At 47.1% G+C, this 20,501-nt stretch overlaps 1 protein-coding gene across 3 annotated transcripts in view; it reads left to right on the top strand.

Annotated features, from left to right (window-relative positions):
* The window catches only part of LOC142766978 (japanin-like-RA2), a 171,482-nt gene that overhangs the window by 89,645 nt on the left and 61,336 nt on the right, over positions 1-20,501 (top strand). For all 3 annotated transcript variants that reach the window (XM_075868189.1, XM_075868191.1, XM_075868190.1), the window contains one exon: positions 17,864-17,901. In XM_075868189.1, the coding sequence (XP_075724304.1) occupies positions 17,864-17,901 (38 nt within the window). The remainder of the gene's footprint in view (positions 1-17,863; positions 17,902-20,501) is intronic.

The following is a 20,501-nucleotide window of genomic DNA, read 5'->3' as shown; positions in this document are numbered from 1 at the left end:
ATTTCGATGAGAGAAGGTCGAGCGAATGACGTTTACGTTACCACTATCGAACCCACTGTCAGGCCGACGCTCAGAGTGTCGTCCCGTTGCTGCCGCGGGAAAGCGATGACTAACGCAGGCCACCAGCACCACTAGCCATTTTGGGACAAGCCACTCAACATCGCCCTTGATCATCCGGGGTCAGACACTGCTGAGACGCCGTGTCTCCCTTATTGAGGCCTCGTTTTACTGGCATACTTTCGGCTTTATCCATGCCCAGTGTAGCGTCGAGGCTGATGCCTGGTTCAAGCCTGTGTTGGGTCAAAGCCCGAGTCAAATTCTGATGCAATGGACTGCCCATACTGTCATTAAATGCGCAGCATTTCTTAGCCAACTTCGGCAACTTGAAGCGTATCTATCTATCTATCTATCTATCTATCTATCTATCTATCTATCTATCTATCTATCTATCTATCTATCTATCTATCTATCTATCTATCTATCTATCTATCTATCTATATATCTATCTATCTAGCCACCTACGACTTTTAGCTCTCCTGGACATTTCAATAATGGTATCGATACCAAACTCGGTACGGCAAAACATGACTGTATGAACAACATATTTGACTAGCCATAACATAAAAAATGGCAGATCCCACGCGCAGTGGAATCGATAATATGCGAAGCACGAATGGGAAATTTGATATGTCACTTTAAAATCAGGACAACGTTATGAAGTGGAGGTAAATGATGGCGTTCATAACACCCGTCTTATGATTATCATGCTTGCAAGTGTCGTTTACTTTCGTCATCTATTCACGTCACGTGATTTAGTATATGTGGAGCTAGCGAAACGACCGCGTGCACGCTATGAGCGTGTTATGTTGTCATGCCCTTACATGACACGCGCGCCAGGATAATTATGTTTGCACCAGTCATATATTTTGTCATTCATTGACGTCATGTAACACAAAATTTTGTATAAGTGGAGCTAGCAAAACGGCCACGAGCGTATCATGAAGGGCCCAATACACTCCAATGTAGCGTTGATGCGCGAGCACGCTGGGCACAGTGACGCTACGTTAGCAAAATGCGAGCACTCTATGGTTTGACGCTAGGCGCGACCAGCGTCCGTCGGCGCGGCCCGACGGCAATCGACGCGAAATGCGACATGCTGCATTTCGCGCCAATTCCATAGTGTAACATTACTCTATGCTGATGCGTTACTTGGAAAACACAGCGTCTCCCTCTTTTCGGGACGGAGGGACGCCGGACGCACTTAAATGCGCATGCGTCAAAGGAACGTAGCACAGCGCGAGCCTATGAGTATATGGCAGGACCGGTGCTTGGCGTGGGAACGCTGGCGTGACACGACGAAATCAACGCCGGCGAGCATGCGCACCGCCTCATGTCGTAATGTATTGGCGCCTTGACTGTGGCATATAGTCATGTTCTCACATGACAAACCTTTCATGAATATTATGTTTGCACCAGTCACATAGCTTTGTCATTTTTGGCGTCACGTAATACCAAATTTGTCACATGTGAAGCTAGCGAAACAGCTGCGAGCGCATCATGAATGGGGCTTGTAGTGGTATCATTACATGGCACCCATCTAATGATTATCATGTTTGCACCAGTCACATACCTTCGTCATCCATTCCCGTACCGTGATACTAAATTTCGTATAAGTGAAGCTAGCGAAACGGCTGCCAGGACATCATGAGCGTGGCAGGTACTCATGGTGCTGCATGACACGCGTCTCATGATTATCATCTTTGCACCAGTGAGGAACTTTCGTCATCCGCTCACGTACGATTATACCAAATTTGGTATATGTGACCCTAGCGAAACGGCTGTGCGCGCAACATCAGCGTGGCGCGTAGTCATGTTGTTACATGACACGCATGTTATGATTTTTATGCTACGGTCTGTCGCTTGTGTTCGCCATGCAATCATGTCATACAATACCTGTTTTTCAACATGCCTTGTGAACAAAACCACCACAACAGCTGCAGGTCCACGAAATGCAAATTATGACATTGATACCATTCATGTCAAGATTTTCATGTTATGATTAGTTAAATATGTTCTTTATTGTCATGTTATGCCATACCACGTTTGGTATTGATACCAATATCAAAACGGCCAGGACAGAAGTCGTAGGCGGCTATATAGATAGATAGATAGATAGATAGATAGATAGATAGATAGATAGATAGATAGATAGATAGATAGATAGATAGATAGATACGCTCAAAGTTGCCGAAGTTCGCTAAGAAATGCTTCGAATTCAAAATGTTGACATGTATGTCATAAATGTGATGATTTACATTTGGTGGTCCTGCGGTTCTTGCGGTGGCTTCGTTCACATGCCACGTTGCAAAACTGGTACGGTAAGACATGATTGCATGGCGAACACAAGCAACAGACCCTAAGATGAAAATCATGACATGCGTGTCATGTAACAACATAAGTACATGCAACGCTCATGATTCGCTCACGGCTGTTTCGCTAGCTTCACATGTAACAAGCTCGGTATTACTTGACGCTCACGAACGACATAGGCAAAATACACGTCCAAACATAATAATCACGACATGCGTGCCGTGTAACAACATAACTACATGCCATACATATGATGCGCTCGCGGCCGTTTTGCTAGCTTCACATATACCAAATTTGGTGTTACGTGACGCCAATGAATAAACGAAGGTATGTGACTGGCGCAAACATAATATAGATGAGATGCGTGTCATGTGAGAACATCGCTACACGCTACAGTCAAGGCACCTATACATTTCGACATGACGCGGTGCGCGTGCTTGCCAGCGTTCATTTTGTCTCGTCACGCCGGCGTTGCCACGCCAGGCGGCGGTCCTGCCATATACTCACAGGCTCGTGAAGCGCTGCCTTGCTTTGACGCGTGCGCGTTCCAGCGCATCGGCGTCGCTCCGTCACGAAAGAAGGGAGCCGGAGTGTTGTCTGGATAACGCATCGGCTTAGAGAAAGGTTACTCTGTGAGATAAAGTTTCATACAATATTACCTAGAGAGGAATTTGGCGCTGCGATCGTGTACCCTCATGGGAATTATTGGAAGTACAGGTTTTGGATTGGATAATGTTAGCCAGCGAACTGGCTGCGGATTTTTTTCTACAGTTTCAGTTTCGTTCTTTGCGTATTGTGGGTAGTGTGGTGGAGGCGAAAGACTAAAGCTGCGCCTTTGTTGTTCAAAGAAGCTGAAAAGTGCCAGTCCTCTCACTTTACTGTTACGCTGGAGCTTTACACGTCGTGTTTGGCAGCTTAAACAAAGCGTCGTCCACTCATCGCTCAACATAGATGTTGCGTTCCATGCCAGTACAGAATGTTACACCGAGTTCACGTTTGCTCTTAGGGCGTCTTGCCAAAACTCGTTGAAATCGACTGCAAAACGATGGCGACACGAAGTAGACGACACTCTGAGCGACACGAAGTAGACGACACAAAGTACTTTTACTAGCTTCTTTTTGTCTATAGGTGACTCTTATCCACGCACTATTCACAATGCGTCCACGCTTGGTATAGTGAATCACTAGCTTGCGTTCGCGCTTTTTTTTGTCCTATATTTCGCCATATAGAATAGTATACATTTTTTTTCTTTCAAAGCGATAAATGAATAAACTCGAATTGCCATAGAAAATAACACTGACTGCTGAAACAAAACCGCGCAATCGAACTAGTGGAGTGCTCCACCCAAGTAGCGAACCTTTTAATTTAAATTGAGAACGTGATGTTCCACAAGTTTCAAAACGTACTTAGATAACTTACATTGCGTTTTATGCATATTAATTATAATTATGGCAATATGGCAGGTGTTGTGGAAACGGAAACGTTCACTTTCGGTTTCGAATGCATACGTCAAGGGTTCAAAAAACGGTGATAGCTGTTCAGCGACTCAAAATATAGCTACATAATTTTTTCTCTTAGTATTCTTGGATTGATCGATCACTCTGAAATGTGAAATCCTCACAAAGTTTTCTCTAAAAAATGATTTTTTTAAGGTGGCGAACTAACATAAAAAAGAGAGCGAGAGAAATTTTAGGAGTATGTGACATAACGTTCATATAAATGTGAAAAGGGGTAAAGTAATTGAAAAACCAGGGATAAAATATAAAAAAAGATGTTAAAAATTTGTATTTACCAGGTGGTACCACTATAGCAACTTATCCTTCCGGTTGCCTCAATAATGTATGTAAACCGGATAGAACAGCTTTGTGGTTCGTGTACACCTGTCTGGCTCCATACGATAAGAAGTAGGTGAGGCTGCATATGATTCATGACGACGAAGTATTATGGCAACAATAAACTGCACACTTTTTTTCAGTCAGCATGCAGTTTTGTGTGATGACTGGTTTTTATTTTACGCTTCTACCACGCTATATTACATAGGCTAATGTGAGTCCTTGCTAACATGACACTACTAACACTGTGAAAATTCTTCATTCGTCTACGTCAGAACCAACAGTAACAAACACTACACTGTGATCTATTGCTCGAAAAATGGCCGACATGAACGTATCAAACACTATTCTGCTGCGTTTTCAATGAAACCATCGGAAAGATCACAAATGGACATTCGGAGTATCCGTCCCTGTGCTCAATCTGTGAAAGGAAAGAACGTAATGTCAATAATCCTCGTACAGGTGCTATAGGATTCGGGAAGCCGCAAGCAATAACATTGGCAATTTTAAAGCTACTCAACAGCGGTGGCGTGGCATCGTGCAGTATTTTGTGGTTCCTGTTTGCGCGTAGCTGTTCGTTAACTTTTACGTGCGATTTCTTCTGGGCACGATGTGATCAAGTAAGTCGTCCGGACGTTGCGTGTTAGCTGTGCCTTTTGTCAGAAAGTGGTTGTACTCCCTCGAAAATCGTTAGGTGGAGTCTCTGCTATGAAATGGTAGTGTATTATGTGCTATGTCAGCAGTCAGCGATCTTGCCGTCAAGAATGTTGGGCGTAAATATTTGGTTTTAGAAACGATAGTCATTTTTTGGAAAATTGAACGAAAACATTTAGGCCTGTCTGTCGGTCTACTTGTCCGTCAACCGACTCGACTTCTCCGTCAACCGAGACGACTAAAGTTGAACCGCCCCCTACAAGCCCTCCTATCTTGATCTCATTTCTGCGCTCATACTTGTGCGATTGTGAATTAAAAAGCACATATTGCGAGTTTCGGGGGCGCAATATAAACACGCCAATATTTTGTTGTTTCTGTTTCTTTATAGTAGAAAAGCCATATATACGTAATTTTAAGAACAATAGCAAATATTATGGAGCGATAAAAATGCAATGCTACGCACGAAAAGGCGGGTGTTTGCTACCCTTTGCTAGGACAATACGGTGATGCCACTTAAACTAATTATGGGCTCTGATATCTGCGATGTCCATAGCCTATAAATGGCGCTCCGTGTAATTCAAGATGGCTGCGGAAGGATGATGAACCCGTAAACTCGTATAAGAAAAGATAGGACTCATCGATGTACTCCCTGTGCCGCTTTCACCGGATGAACTCTTGATTGTCAAATGAATCTATATCGAACCAAAGTGCTTTCCCAACCAATAGGAACTGCTGGATGCTCACTACCTCATTTGTCGCCACAGTGCGAAGGGTGGTGGTGTCAGCTGATCGACCGTGTATGAAGGACGCTTTGCGTAATCCTGTGCGTGTACAGAAAAATGCGCAAACCCGAATTCACGTATGAACTGAACGGCACTCCGAAATTTTTTCTGCCGAGCATGTCTGGCAGATTTGCCGCAGTCGTAGGCCACTAGCGAATACTGCGCTGTTGCGGCTGTACAGCAACGAATGTTTAACGTAGCGATGGTTTGCAAATATGCTACGTCGTCGTTACTTGCGCTGTAAGCATCATGTAGCTTCTTATTTAGTAGAATAAAGCATTTACTTCACATTAGGTAGCACTTGTGACACAACCATGATCAGATTCTAACAGTGCGCAATTTCCTGTACTTGGATGTTGCAGGTTTCATCAGAGCGATCGGAACAAGAAAAAGCGTACGCTTTTCGCAACAACAAAATTTCGAAAATTTGTTCAACAACAACGTCGTTCGGACAGAAGCAATGATGTTCAGGAGAATTTAGCGTGGACTGTAGCTATAACTGCATATCTCCTTCCTCTAACCATTTCATTTTGCTCGTCGAGCTCGAGCGTGTTGGTGGTATGCGGCGCTTTGTAATATACACTGTAATTGGGATACATCCAATGCACAAGAAAACGTATGCTTTTATTTTGAGCTTGTTGAAGGATATTATACAATAAATACAATCAAATTGACTTTCGAGTGTGAAAAAACATTAACGTACAAAAGGACTTGAAGTGCAACTCTCTGCTCGTGAGCTAGCAGCTGATCCTTCATCGTCACTGTCACTCTTAGTGCGCTGACAACCAAATGAGAAACCAGTGAGAAATGCTCGACGTCACGACGCTTTCTTTGAACATCACTGCGGAAAGTAATCTGGCGAATTATTCCCACCAAACGACTTCGATAACACCAACAACGCGACATTGACTACGTACAACACCTCCACGGTGCCACTTACCACGTTTATCTGGGGGTGCGGAGATCATTTCGCTCCTATACCTGGCAAAACACGAATCACTTGCAGTGTGCTGCCATCTATCAACAAACGTAAAAAACATGCAGCGCAGCGTAGGCCAAGGTTTGGAAGCGCAAATAGCGAAGATGTGCTAGTTTCCGCGTAAAATGAATGTTATGAAGTTCATGCACTACAAAAGCACTGACGAGTGCTATGCGCACGTGAAACAAGGCGAGTTTTATCAGAAATGGTCAGAAATTAACATTTACCTATCCAAAGTGGCTGCAGAAAATCTCAGGAAGCTGATATGTGTACTCCCAGGTTATATTCGAAAGCGCGAATTAACACGTATTTTCACAAAAACTTCGCACCTCGCAAGAACAAATCAGATTTATCGTGTCACGGACAGTCCGGTATATTTGCTGATGCGCGTAACATACAAAGTAGTTTGATTTCGTTTCTTGCTCACGCGTTAACATTGCGGCTAGCACCGCCAAACAAGGTAGCATTTGGAGCGTCTGCCTATTGATCATCCTTGAGAGGACGGTCCTGAACCCCGCTAGGCGGCGGGACAGTCTATGAACATTGCGAATTGCGTGCGCAGACCGCACCTTCGATATATCGGAGGAAATCATTTCATTTTCCAAGATTACTGAAAGATGGTGCTCTTGTCTCATGCAGCTTAGAGTTACTGTATATGCCACCTTAAGGTAGCAGAGTTGCGCCAATATGCCATCTTGGGTTCAGATGTCTTGCGGGAAAACCACTCACCACCCGTGTAGGAGCAGCGCTCGTGCTTCAGAGTACTAGCGCTGTTTATATTGCCACGTTCCATTTCCCAAGTTTTTGTTATGGTCCCAAAACACCACACGATTCTCAGCGCAAACCGCGCCTGCAGTTTTCGAGAAGGTTCCGGACTGTAGTAGATCATTTAGATAAGATCACGCCCACTGTGCGAACGGTACAGATTGTTCTGGAACCTACGCCACCGCCAGCGATAACGCTAGAACATTCGACGGCAAGGGTATAAATGCCGACGCGCTTCGCCGCTTGTCAGTTGTTCATCGAAGGCCGACGCTCCGTTCGCCGCTATCAGTCCGAGACTGCTATCTGTGCAAGACTGCTGCTGTAATTAGACTTTCCGTTTACCGGGCACAGGTTCGCGCAAATAAACAGTTAAATCCCAACACGAAGTTTCCTGTCTTCGGCCACGTCACGACCCCGTGACATCTGGTGGAGGTGCTGCTTCGTTCATGTACCGGACGCCCCCGTCAAGCCGTGAACCCAGCCCACGTAACGGAGAAGACACCGACGCCAACCAAGAGCAGCGAACAAGCCGCCGACAGCAAGGTCTCCCACCGGAGTACGGCCTTCTACAAGACAAGGCGCGGAAGACCAAGGCCATGACCTCGACTGCAGCGACAATGACAACCGGAGCGTCCCAGCCCGCGATCGTCATTCATCAACCCAGGGAACCACCAACGTTCCATGGGTCATCGTTTGAAGACCCGGAAACCTGGCTAGAAACATACGACCGTGTGGCCGCCCTCAACCACTGGGCCAACGAAGAAAATCTCCGTCGTGTGTACTTCTACCTGGAAGACACCGCGAGGACCTGGCTAGAGAATCGGGAGTCCACGCTCCGAACGTGGGATGTCTTCTGCGGCGCATTTCTGCAAACGTTCGCGAGCGTCGCTCGCAAAGAGAGGGCCGCTGCTCTACTAGAGACCCGGGTTCAGCTACCAAATGAAAAGGTTGGAATTTTCACAGAGGAGGAGACCCGCCTATTCCGTCACGCTGACCCAGACATGCCTGAGGGGAAGAAAGTTCGTTTCCACATGCGAGGGGTCAAACAGGAGCTCTTCACGGGACTAATGAGGAATCCACCGAACACCGTCCAAGAATTTGTATTCGAGGCGACCACCATCAAAAAAACCGTGGACATGCGCACCAGACAGTATAATCGTCGCCTTACTCCAGAATGCGCTGCTGCTCAAGCCAGTGATTCCGTAGACCTGCGTGAAACGATCCGAGCGATCGTGCGGGAAGAGCTGCGCAAACTGTTGCCTTCGGCGCAGCCTCAAGTGGATTTGATCGCCGACATTGTGCGAGAAGAAGTCCGGCAATCGCTTCGAATTCCCCAAACACCGCTGCCCGAGCCAGAAACTATGAGCTACGCCGCTGCAGTGCGCCACAACGCTCCTTCCCGTCCACGTCAAAACGCCGCCCCGTCGCACTTCCGTCGCCAGACGCCACGGCCGCCACCACCCCCACCGACGTCCTACCGTTCCCCAGCGAGCCAGCGCAGTGCGCCGAGGAAAACGGACGTTTGGCGTGCACCTGACAACCGCCCGCTCTGCTACCACTGCGGCGAGGCCGGGCACACATACCGCCGTTGCCAGTACATACAGATGGGACTGCGTGGCTTCGCCGTCAATGCACCGCGTCCGCAGCCAGGAGATCGGCCACGTGACATCGCCGACTACCTGGCAGGAACTCAATGGACACCACGAAGTCCTTCCCGTTCGCCGTCTCCCAGCCGCCGCATGTCACCGCACCCCCGGCAGTACTCTGGCCCAACGCGGGGCCGGTCTCCTAGCCCGTATCCGGGAAACTAAGGGCAGCAACCGCTCTCGTCAATACTGGAGCCGACTATTCTGTCATCAGTGGGTCGTTCGCCGCGAAGTTAAAGAAAGTTGGGACAGCTTGGAAAGGCCCTGAAATCCGCACAGCCGGAGGCCATCTCGTAACGCCTGCAGGAATCTGCACAGCGAGAGTCACCATTAACGGCCGTATTTATCCTACAGACTTCGTAGTCCTACAGCGTTGCTCAAGAGATGTCATCCTTGGCATGGACTTCTTATGCCTCCATGGTGCTGTCATCAACCTAAAAACAAAGTCGTTAACGTTATCCACAGGAGAAGCACTACCGCCACGCACGCTGTCAGGAAACCATGCCTTTAATGTGCTGGAAGAACCAGTCACCATTCCGCCTCGCTCAAGCGTCATTATTTCAGTCGGCGCTCCTAAATCATATGACTTGGAAGGCGTCGTTGAAGGCAGTCAGCATCTGTTGGTCACCCGAAATATTTGCGTCGCAAGAGGAATTGCAGAGCTGCGGGGAGGCAAAGCAACGGTTATGCTCACGAGTTTCAGCAATGAGTACAAACATGTGAACAAAGGAACAACGGTCGCATACATCGAAGAAATTGTCGAAGCCACCAGTGCTTTCGCCCTCGCCTATTCAGCGGAAACTGCTCAGAGGAACCAAGCCCCTCCCATAGCTTTCGACGTCAATCCCAGACTTCCGAACGATAAGCAAGAACAGCTCAAGGCCCTGCTCCTGCAATACGAAGATTTTTTTTCGTCGTTATCGAAAATTCGGCAGACCCCAATCACGAAACATCGCATCATAACCGAAGAAAATGCCAGACCACTCCGTCAGAGTCCGTACAGGGTTTCGACGCGAGAACGTGAGGCCATAAAGAGACAAGTTGATGAAATGCTGCGGGATGACATTATCCAGCCGTCCAAGAGTCCATGGGCATCCCCCGTGGTGTTAGTGAAGAAAAAGGATGGGACCCTACGCTTCTGCGTCGATTATCGCCGCCTGAACAAAATCACAAGAAAGGACGTGTATCCTCTCCCACGAATAGACGACGCACTTGATCGGCTCCATAACGCCAAGTACTTTTCGTCAATGGACCTCAAGACTGGCTATTGGCAAATCGAAGTCGACGAAAGAGACCGAGAGAAGACGGCGTTTATAACACCGGACGGCCTCTTCGAATTTAAGGTGATGCCCTTCGGCCTATGCTCAGCGCCTGCAACTTTTCAACGAGTTATGGATACAGTACTAGCAGGATTGAAGTGGCAGACTTGCCTTGTGTACTTGGACGACGTCGTCATGTTTTCCTCAAGTTTCGACGAGCATCTTCGACGCCATGAAGCTGTACTTCAAGCCATCAAGACGTCCGGACTCACACTAAAGCCAGAAAAGTGCAGACTTGCGTATGAGGAGCTCTTGTTTCTGGGGCACGTTATCAGCAAGTCTGGAGTTCGTCCCGATCCACGGAAAACAGCCGCCATCGCCGACTTCCCGCCGCCCACTGACAAGAAGGCCGTACGCCAATTTCTGGGCCTGTGCGCCTATTATAGGCGGTTCGTGAAAAACTTCGCCCGCATCGCCGATCCTCTCACTAACCTTACGAAGGCCGACGTGGAGTTCAAGTGGGAAACGCCCCAGGAACACGCTTTCCAGGAGCTTAAACATCGCCTCCAGACGCCTCCGTTACTTGCCCATTTCGACGAATTCGCCGAGACAGAAATACATACTTGCGCAAGCAGCGTAGGTCTTGGTGCCGTTCTTGTGCAGAGGGCTGACGGACTTGAAAGGGTTATTAGTTACGTCAGCCGATTGCTATCCAAAGCAGAAGCAAATTATTCCACAACAGAAAAAGAGTGCCTCGCCATCATCTGGGCTACGCCGAAATTTCGCCCCTACCTCTACGGCAGGCCCTTCAAAGTTGTCAGCGACCACCACGCCTTGTGTTGGCTAGCCACCTTGAAGGACCCTTCAGGTTGCCTCGCACGATGGAGCCTGAGACTTCAAGAATATGACAAAACTGTCATTTACAAGTCCGGCAAAAAACACTCCGACGCTGACTGTCTCTCTCGTGCGCCTGTCGACCAACCGCTACCCGACGACCCGGATGACGACTACTTCTTGGGAACGATAACTACCGACGACTTCGCTGAACGACAGCGGGCCGACCCGGAACTTAAGGCCCTAATAGAATACCTCGAAGGCAGGACCGCCGAAGTCCCAAAGGTATTCAAGCGCGCACTTGCGTCGTTCTTTCTACGAAACGGTCTTCTACAAAAGAAAAACTTTTCACCGCTTTGAGCTAAGTACCTCCTTGTGGTACCTTCAGCTCTGCGACCAGAACTCCTGCAGGCCGTGCACGACGATCCGACAGCAGGGCACCTCGGTGTTTCTCGCACGCTCGCGAGGATACAAAAAAGGTACTACTGGCCACGTCTTACCACCGACGTCAATCGTTATGTGAGGACATGCCGGGACTGTCAGCGACGCAAGACACCACCGACAAGACCAGCGGGACTTCTGCAGCCAATTGATCCACCTTGCCGACCTTTCCAGTAGATTGGTATGGACCTACTGGGGCCGTTCCCGACGTCGGCTTTCGGAAACAAGTGGATCGTGGTAGCTACCGACTACCTCACCCGCTACGCCGAGACAAAAGCCCTGCCAAAAGGCAGTGCATCAGAGGTAGCTAAGTTCTTCGTCGAAAATATCGTCCTACGTCACGGCGCCCCGGAGGTCCTTATCACCGACAGAGGAACGGCATTCACTGTCGACTTAACTCAAGCGATCTTGGCATACAGCCAAACAAACCACCGCCGGACGACAGCGTACCACCCACAGACCAACGGCCTCACCGAGCGGCTTAACAAGACAATCGCCGACATGCTGTCAATGTACGTCGATGTCGAACACAAGACGTGGGACGCCACTCTTCCGTATGTGACCTTCGCATACAACACGGCGGTGCAGGAGATGACGCAGTTATCTCCATACAAATTGGTCTACGGAAGGAGCCCGGCAACGACGCTCGATGCCATGTTACCCAACGTCACTGACGAAGAAAACCTCGATGTGAGCGAGTACGTTCAACGCGCCGAAGAAGCCCGACAACTTGCGCGTCTCCGTATCAAGAATCAACAGACGACCGACAGCCACCGTTACAACCTTCGACGACGCTTCGTGGAATACCAGCCCGGTGAACGTGTTTGGGTGTGGACGCCGATACGCCGACGTGGACTAAGTGAAAAGCTTCTGCGACGGTACTTCGGACCGTACAAGGTGGTTCGACGTCTCGGCCCACTTGATTACGAGGTTGTCCCCGACGGCATCACGAACTCTCAACAACGCCGATCGCGACCGGAAGTCGTCCATGTCGCGCGCCTCAAGCCGTTTCATGCGCGTTAACAAACTGAAACAGTGTTTTTTGTATTATGGTTGTATTGTAATTTATTCATTGTACTTTCTTGCATTATTATTGTGCCTTCATTTTTGGTTAAAGCATCGGGACGATGCCTTCTTTCAAAAGGGGGCAATGCCACGTTCCATTTCCCAAGTTTTTGTTATCGTCCCAAAACACCACACGATTCTCAGCGCAAACCGCGCCTGCAGTTTTCGAGAAGGTTCCGGACTGTAGTAGATCATTTCGATAAGATCACGCCCACTGTGCGAACGGTACAGATTGTTCTGGAACCTACGCCACCGCCAGCGATAACGCTAGAACATTCGACGGCAAGGGTATAAATGCTGACGCGCTTCGCCGCTTGTCAGTTGTTGATCGAAGGCCGACGCTCCGTTCGCCGCTATCAGTCCGAGACTGCTATCTGTGCAAAACTGCTGCTGTAATTAGACTTTCCGTTTACCGGGCACAGGTTCGCCCAAATAAACAGTTAAATCCCAACACGAAGTTTCCTGTCTTCGGCCACGTCACGACCCCGTGACAATATATTTTTTCTCTTTTTTATATTTAATGAACGTGTGAGGAAAACTCGGTTGCTCCGGCTGCGTCAAGAAGCCTTACCTTTACGCTTACGTTATTGGTATGTACTAATGAAACAAAGTGCGTCGGCTCGTTAAATCAATAGGATATGTATTTTTATTTGGTTGCACATTAGCCTCGTCTTCTGTTTCGCTTTTTTTCATTTACAAATATGACATTAATTTCGCACTTTTGATCGCGATAGATCCAGTTAGCACAGCAAATTTTTCGTCGCATTGAGCTCATTCGTTAATTGTGTGAGCAAGCAAGCTATAGTTCTATAGTCTTCGACTGAATCGAACTGCATAGTGATCGAGAGTCACCATGCGACGTCCATGTGACGTGCGTCTCTCGTATTGCGCTCGTACTACCATCACGAATCACGACAGTCGATCTGAATCTTTGTTCGACAGTCCTGTCGCATCCAACATTCTTTTCGCTTAAGGTTTGAAAGCTGCAATAACTTGGCGCACTATCTTCAACACTTTGCCGATTCAAATGGCTCTAGTTTATTTCTCTCTATATTTTTAGCGTTTACCCATCACACCACTTTAGACGTATGCAGCCGACACAAACTGATCAACTCTGTATGCATAAATTATTCACGGAATGTGTGGGTAATACAATTAGGGCAAGTTTTGCAGTGCCATGGATAGATAAAAAAGCCAAGCGTTTATTTCTTTTCCGCTGAACACTAATCTTTATATAGCAACACCCACTGCACTCTCGTCTATTCACATAGACTGAACGTAATAGAATTCAACACAGAATGACCTTGCTAGCACATTTCTTGCAACCAACAGGTAATATGGGTAGAGTACCCAAGAAGGGCGGCGAGAATTATAAGAGCCAATGTCAATCCCTTTTGATCTGAACATAATCCGCGAATCATAGGCGTCGTCTCCATAGTGTTGGCTTCTCCGCAGTACAAATGAACCACCAATGACTACATGATGGCCCTCGGCGAACAGGGTTGCTGAACTTCTGCAGGCGGAGCGAGCAGCACTCGGAAAACCGCGACACAACTCTTTTACCTAAAGGTTGCATATACAGTAACTCTCACGTAAAGTGTACAGAATTCCATTCACCTATTTTCTCGCGCAGAACAGTAAATGAGCGTTTTCTCCATCCTGTACAGGCAAAATACTATCGTCTTTCGACAGCATTTGTAGTGAGACATACAGATAGGAGGCCAATGTTCTTGATTCCTTTCTTTTTGGGGGGCATTTCTTTCTTGTGCTAGGCGTTATATTTGTATTTACTTGGCCGTTTAGTGATGAATAAAATGGTGAAGCGCACGGTGGCCGGTGGGAATAGATAGCTGCTGCTACGACTAACTCTGCTTTTTTTACTCTTTCTTCGTGTTAGAATTTCGCGAAGCAGTGATTTAGCGCGCGGAAAGTGCCTCGTGCGCGGTTTGCCCTGCTTAGGGTTATGCACTATAGTTATGCCTCGCGTTCATCCCCACGTGCATTTCTGCGTATGTGTGTGCAGTGCGCCGGACGTCCTCAAGTCGACATCGACTAAGCATCCGTCAAACGCTTTTCTATGTTTTATGCGAATCTTGTTCGCATAAAAGCTGACAAGAAGAGTGTTTGGCATGAATACATTCTTAAGGTGAAGTAGGAAGCACAAATCTTCAACCCACCTCTTAAAATATAACGGTTGACGTAAATTAGAAAATGAAAACGAAGGGAGCAAAACAAGGTGAAATTTATTTTGAGAAGGATGAATGTCAAGGTTAAGGGGACCACACACCCCGCCAAACCACAAAGGTAAAGCTCTTCTTCTTGTGTTTCACAATGTTGTTCTTGCTGCTAACACATGTTCGGCCAAGTTTTATTCTGTGGTGATGAATTGGGGCAGTTGGTATTTTAGAGCTGTACTTGCAGTTTTCTTCTCATTTAAACTTTTCTTTTTCTTGCTCATGATTTAAACTTTTCTTCCGAAATGGGTGATCTGTAAAAATAAAAAGAAATCCTTAGATTTCTGCCCTTGGGAAATCCAAACATGTTGGTCGTATGCAGACGACTGCCGCTTGTCGCTCTGCCGTCCAATACACTCGCCGCGGTGTTCCAGTGGTTATGATGTTGAGCTGCTGACGCGCAGATCATGGGATCAAATCCCGTTCATGGCGGCTGCATTTTCGATGGAGGTGAAAATGCAGTTGATTGCTGTACTCGATCACCGGCGTTTTTGCTGTTCGAAATCATCAACGCAAAAGACATTGTCTCGGCCTTTTTTGCCAGCAGGATTGCCCACTTCTTCACACCTCGCTGCATCACAAGCGATTAAAGATGGTCAGTAGAGTCCCAACTCTTCAGGCTTCTTTCGCTGATTTATTTGTGGGGTTTAACGTCTCAAAACTACCATACGATTATGAGAGACGTTGTAGTGGAGGGCTCCGAAAATTTTCACCACCTGGAGTTCTTTAACGTGCACCCACATCTGAGCACACGGGCCTACAGGATTTCCGCCTCCATAGGAAATGCAGCTGCCGCAGCCGGGACTCGTTCCCGCGACCCGCGGGTAAGCTAGCAGCTGAGTACCTTAGCCACTAGACCTCCACGGCGGGGTTTTAGGCGCCTTTCGCTTCTAACCGGGTTCGAACGTCCACGAAGTACCGGTTCATTAATTAACAGGGCAAGCTCAAAATGTCATAGGTGCGGCGCAGCAGAGGTACGGCGCGGCAAATTGCTGCAGAAAGCCCACGTGAAAGCCAGTGCTTTGGACACTCCCTTATATAAGGTTAGTTGTCCCAGAGCGCTGTTTCCTGGTTGAGTAGGCGTGGTGTCTTCCATGGTTCCTCAGCGTTCGTCAAGCTCTAAAAGAGCCCAGCGAATGCACCATCGCGTGAACATTGAAACGAAGGTTTGGAATGCAAATTTCAAAATGTTGGCATGATCCGGAAATGTGCTATTCTTGATATCAATTTTAAGTTTTATGCACAAACTTGTTTTTAGCACGGCAACGCGAATTACTGCAATTAAGCACGAACATGGATTGTCCTGCTTTGGAAATATTTTTTTTTTGTCTTCGTTGGAAGAATTCGTATGCTTCAGTTCAGTCCTCCTGCGAAACCGTCGGCACGTGGTATATTGATTAAGGCACTAGCTTTAGTATCTGTAGTCCTCGATTTCAAACTTTCTACCTGCAGAGCAATAATTGCACTGACTAAATCGATGCTTGCATTCACTAACCTGTGTAGGGGCCCCGCAGTATTGGTCAAGTGACTAAAATACTCCGCTGCTGATCCGCATGTCGCGGGATCGAATCCGGCCTGCGGCGGCTGCATATTAAATGCAGGCGAAAATGTTTTTTCGATGCAGGCGAAAAGCTGGATGCACGTTAATATAACTCAGGTCGTTGAAATTTCCGCAGCCCTCCATTACGGTGCCTCTCATAATTACATGGTGGTTTTGAAACGTTAAACTCCACATATCAATCAAATCAACTTGTGTAGCCACTGAAAACGGGGTAGAAAAAATCTATTCAACCGCAATAGTCGTTCACACCTCTATCTGACGCGCGGCAAAGAAATGTACACTAAGTAAATAGTTTCCAGGCATTTCGTTTCAATCCAGATGGCCCAGGCCCGAAAGTGAGTGCCTTGAACACTAAGCCACATGCTACATACATGCTATCATAAATATCGAAATTTCTGCAAAGGAGGTGGAGGTGCACTGAGAATTGCTAATAACTAGAGCTAACCGACAAAGGGTTCTTTTTGAATGTATTTTACCGTCACCTAAAATCAGACCTCCCGAAATGCTTGCAGTGTCTACACCTTTTAATTCAATGATATCAGTTGTGGGATAGACGCCGATTGCGAGGTTGGCGTGGCACTTCTCTGCACCAGCGATACGTGTAGCACAGACAATGGCTTCAAAAGGGTCTTGGAAACACGGTGGCCAGACGGTCAGTGATGGACCGGCGTGCAAATGCGTGGTGTACCCCTGCCAAGACATAGATTACTGGGTGGTGTGGTCGCTAATGAGTACCGCTTTTTTTAGGGGCGATGCTTCTTAAGGCGTCACCCAATCATCCTCTGTAGTAACTGGCTCTCTCAGGTATGTGCCACTGGGTAGTTTAGTTCTTGGAATGTTCGCTAGATGGCGGTACTTTTATATATTCTATATACGATAAAAATATGCTTCTTGAAATGTCAGCTAGGTGGCAGTGTTTGTATGTAATCAATATGTGATGAAAATAAGCTTTTTAAGGCGTCACCCGATCCTCCTTTGTAATAACCACCCCTCTCGAGTATGTGCCACAGGGAAGTCAAGTTCTTGGAATGTCCGCTAAATGGCATTACTTGTATATATGACCAATACATGATAAAAAGATGCGAGATGGTCGTACTTGGAGCGTTAACTAGACCGACAGGCATACAGACAGATGGAGGGACACGCGGATGGACAGATCAAGCCATGGTTGGACGGACGGATGGGCGGATTCATGAATAGACGGATAGACGCTCCACCCTAATGTCATCCTTCGATCAGTCCATGGATATGCTGTGATTTTCTAAATATATATATCTAAAATAGTCTTGAATATTTTGTATGGGCTGCTGCGATCCTTTGATGCAGACGGCCTAAACCCCTGGACGTCATTTTAGAATTAACGAGGATTTCACTAATTACGAGAAGTAGGGCATCTCACGTATTCTAAATATTGCCTTTTTTCTTTTTTATTGCCATCTAGGTGAGCCCATTGATAAAAACAAATCACTTAAATATCCGGTAAGCATTTTTTGAAATTTTTTTGACTATTAGAAAACCTCAAATTTGCTTCGCATTAACAGGAAAATTTTAGTAAACTCCGTGATGCATAGAAAGCTTATATAGAAAGGCACTGTACCAACATGTAGTGTAGGCAGTTCTACAAGGTAGATTTCCAAGCTGCCGCGGTTTAAAAATAACAATGAAGTGAAAAAGTGCTTTCTGCAATGTAGACTGGCGGCAGCGATTTAGGGCGGGAATGGGAAATTATATAGTTCTTGAAATTGAACATCAATTGGTCTTTGGCTTCTGTATGGTCAAAGATATGTACGGCTGCAGTCTTGTACTTGAAACAATTACGGGACCAATTCGACTGAGTAAGCGTATGCGGACACCTGGCTCCCCTTCGGTGATTGGTCAGGTGGCCACTCCGCTTATTTGCCCCTTTCGTGCGCAGGCAATTGTGGGCAGAACACTTAACACCAACAGACGTAGAGTGCCCGAATACGCAGCTCCATGAATATGGCGCCATCCAAACGCCATTTCGAGCCCAGAGCCTTTGCGTACAATATGGCGAGTCCCACAAGCTAACATGGGTCCACTGTCTGGAATACAAAACTACAAGACAGGCAACACACTGCAGAAAACAGGGAAGACAGTAGAGGAGACGCAGTTGCCACCGGCCACAATCGAGCTGACAGTAAACTGCGGTGTCACAGCACAAAGCATAAAGGAACGGCACCAAGCGGCAGCCATGTGATGTACTGCGCACACGTCGACGTCTTAAACACGAAAGCTATTCGAAAGGCGCTTCACGAGACTAAAGGTACGTTTGAACAAACGACTGTAGTTTTTTTGCTGATACTTTTCACAAGAAGTCACAAAGATAACCGAAGAGAGTCACTGCACCATGACTCTCTTAACATTTTAGGGTGTTTGATAGGCGCATAATCTAGGATGTCGCCTACATTTTAGTGCCACCACTGCTGTGTTTCACTTCGAGCAAAATTACCACATATTTAAAGAAAACATTTATCTCATGTGGAGCGTTTTGCTTCCTCAGCGTACGCTATTCGTGGTATCTCCGCACCACAGACTACTCTGCTCAAGTTGACGCAGCTGGTCCAAGCTTGACCGAATCTAGATTCCGGGTCAGCATGGTAAGCTGATCAGGCAGCCATGCCAAAAAGAAGAAAGGAGATGGTTGCAGAACTTCAAGCTGCTCGCATTTGCATAAAATCTATGTATTCTTCATGCGCCCTCTTGTATGCAGAAGTACTACAGATCGTTGTACTTGCTTTGTATTTGCGTACTGAGGCATTGATATTATGGACACGTTTTGCAGTTGCTTCTTCTTTGGCCCTCAAGTAACAAGGCGTTAGTCCTAGTAGTTATTGCAAACGAACGGCTGATATCACTGAGAAGAAAGCATATGGTTCATCCTTCTGATGTAGAAATCGATAATCATGATATGTAGGGTTTAACGTCCCAAAACCATCATTTGATTACGAGAGACGCCGTAGTGAAGGGCTCCGGAAATTTGGACCATCCGATCCGGGGTTCTTTAACGTGCACCCAAATATGAGAACACGCGCCTACAACAATTCTGCCTCCATCGGAAATGCATCCGCCGCAGCCGAGATTCGATCCCGTGACGTGCAGGTTAGCCGAAGAGACCTTAGCCACTAGACCACCGCGACGGGGCTGTAGAAGTTGATATATTACACCAAAGTAAAACGTGTCTTCACAGAAAAAGTTCAATGTTTTTGCAGAATAATAAATTTTGTCCATTGCTTTCAATTAGTTTAGCATGCTTAAATTCATTGCAATAATGTTGACACCTGGTGGCAGATATCCATCACGGCAGCCAAAGACTAACAATTCCACACACTTTTCAGAGAGACTGCATAGTACGCACCTGAGCACCGCTCAAATCGCTTTGAGCCACAGGCGTTCGCAAGCCTTGCTAGGGAAACCTAATTGGTTTTCCCTGAGTCATTTTGAACTCACGTTCCGCGGCAGCGAAGGGTGTGGGACTTGCGGGTCGACCGCCGTCCTGTGGAAGTGTTTTGCATGCAGCGCCGTGTTGACGAGCAGTGTCCTGCTGATGGGTCACCTAGGCGAAGATACAATCATTTCGGCCTTGAATCGGCGTCCTTATGGCAGTCAGTTCGGTCACGACAAGCTTAACCTCACTAACGCGAGAGGCAGAGCTCCAGAATTATTTTCGGAGCACACTGGAAAACCACGCTACAATGCGTTTCAAGTATTCTGTCAACGTTACCCAAGCGGCGCAGGTAGGGCATTCTTTCAATACTGGTATAGGGGTGCTGTAGAGCTGGAGAGCAATTCTCGCGTTGTATACTTAGTGTACATGCCTATTTTCGCTTTCTGTCATTGGTTGGAGCACGGCGAGCAGCACGCGCTAGCAGTTTCCGGCCTCTTTTCTGCAACGTCATTTTGACGCCACGCAGCTTTCACAACTTTTGACACAATTGAAAAAGACATATTGCGTTCCACCGAAACGAGTGGTGTCCCCCTTCCCGCCACCCTAATTCGCTTCTGAATGCACATCTCGGAGACTGTGCTTGAACTCTAATCCCTTTAACTCTTGAAATAGG

Source organism: Rhipicephalus microplus, chromosome 7 (genome assembly GCF_043290135.1).
Source record: "Rhipicephalus microplus isolate Deutch F79 chromosome 7, USDA_Rmic, whole genome shotgun sequence".
NCBI lineage: Eukaryota > Metazoa > Arthropoda > Arachnida > Ixodida > Ixodidae > Rhipicephalus > Rhipicephalus microplus.
This window is presented reverse-complemented; position numbering and strand designations above follow the sequence as displayed.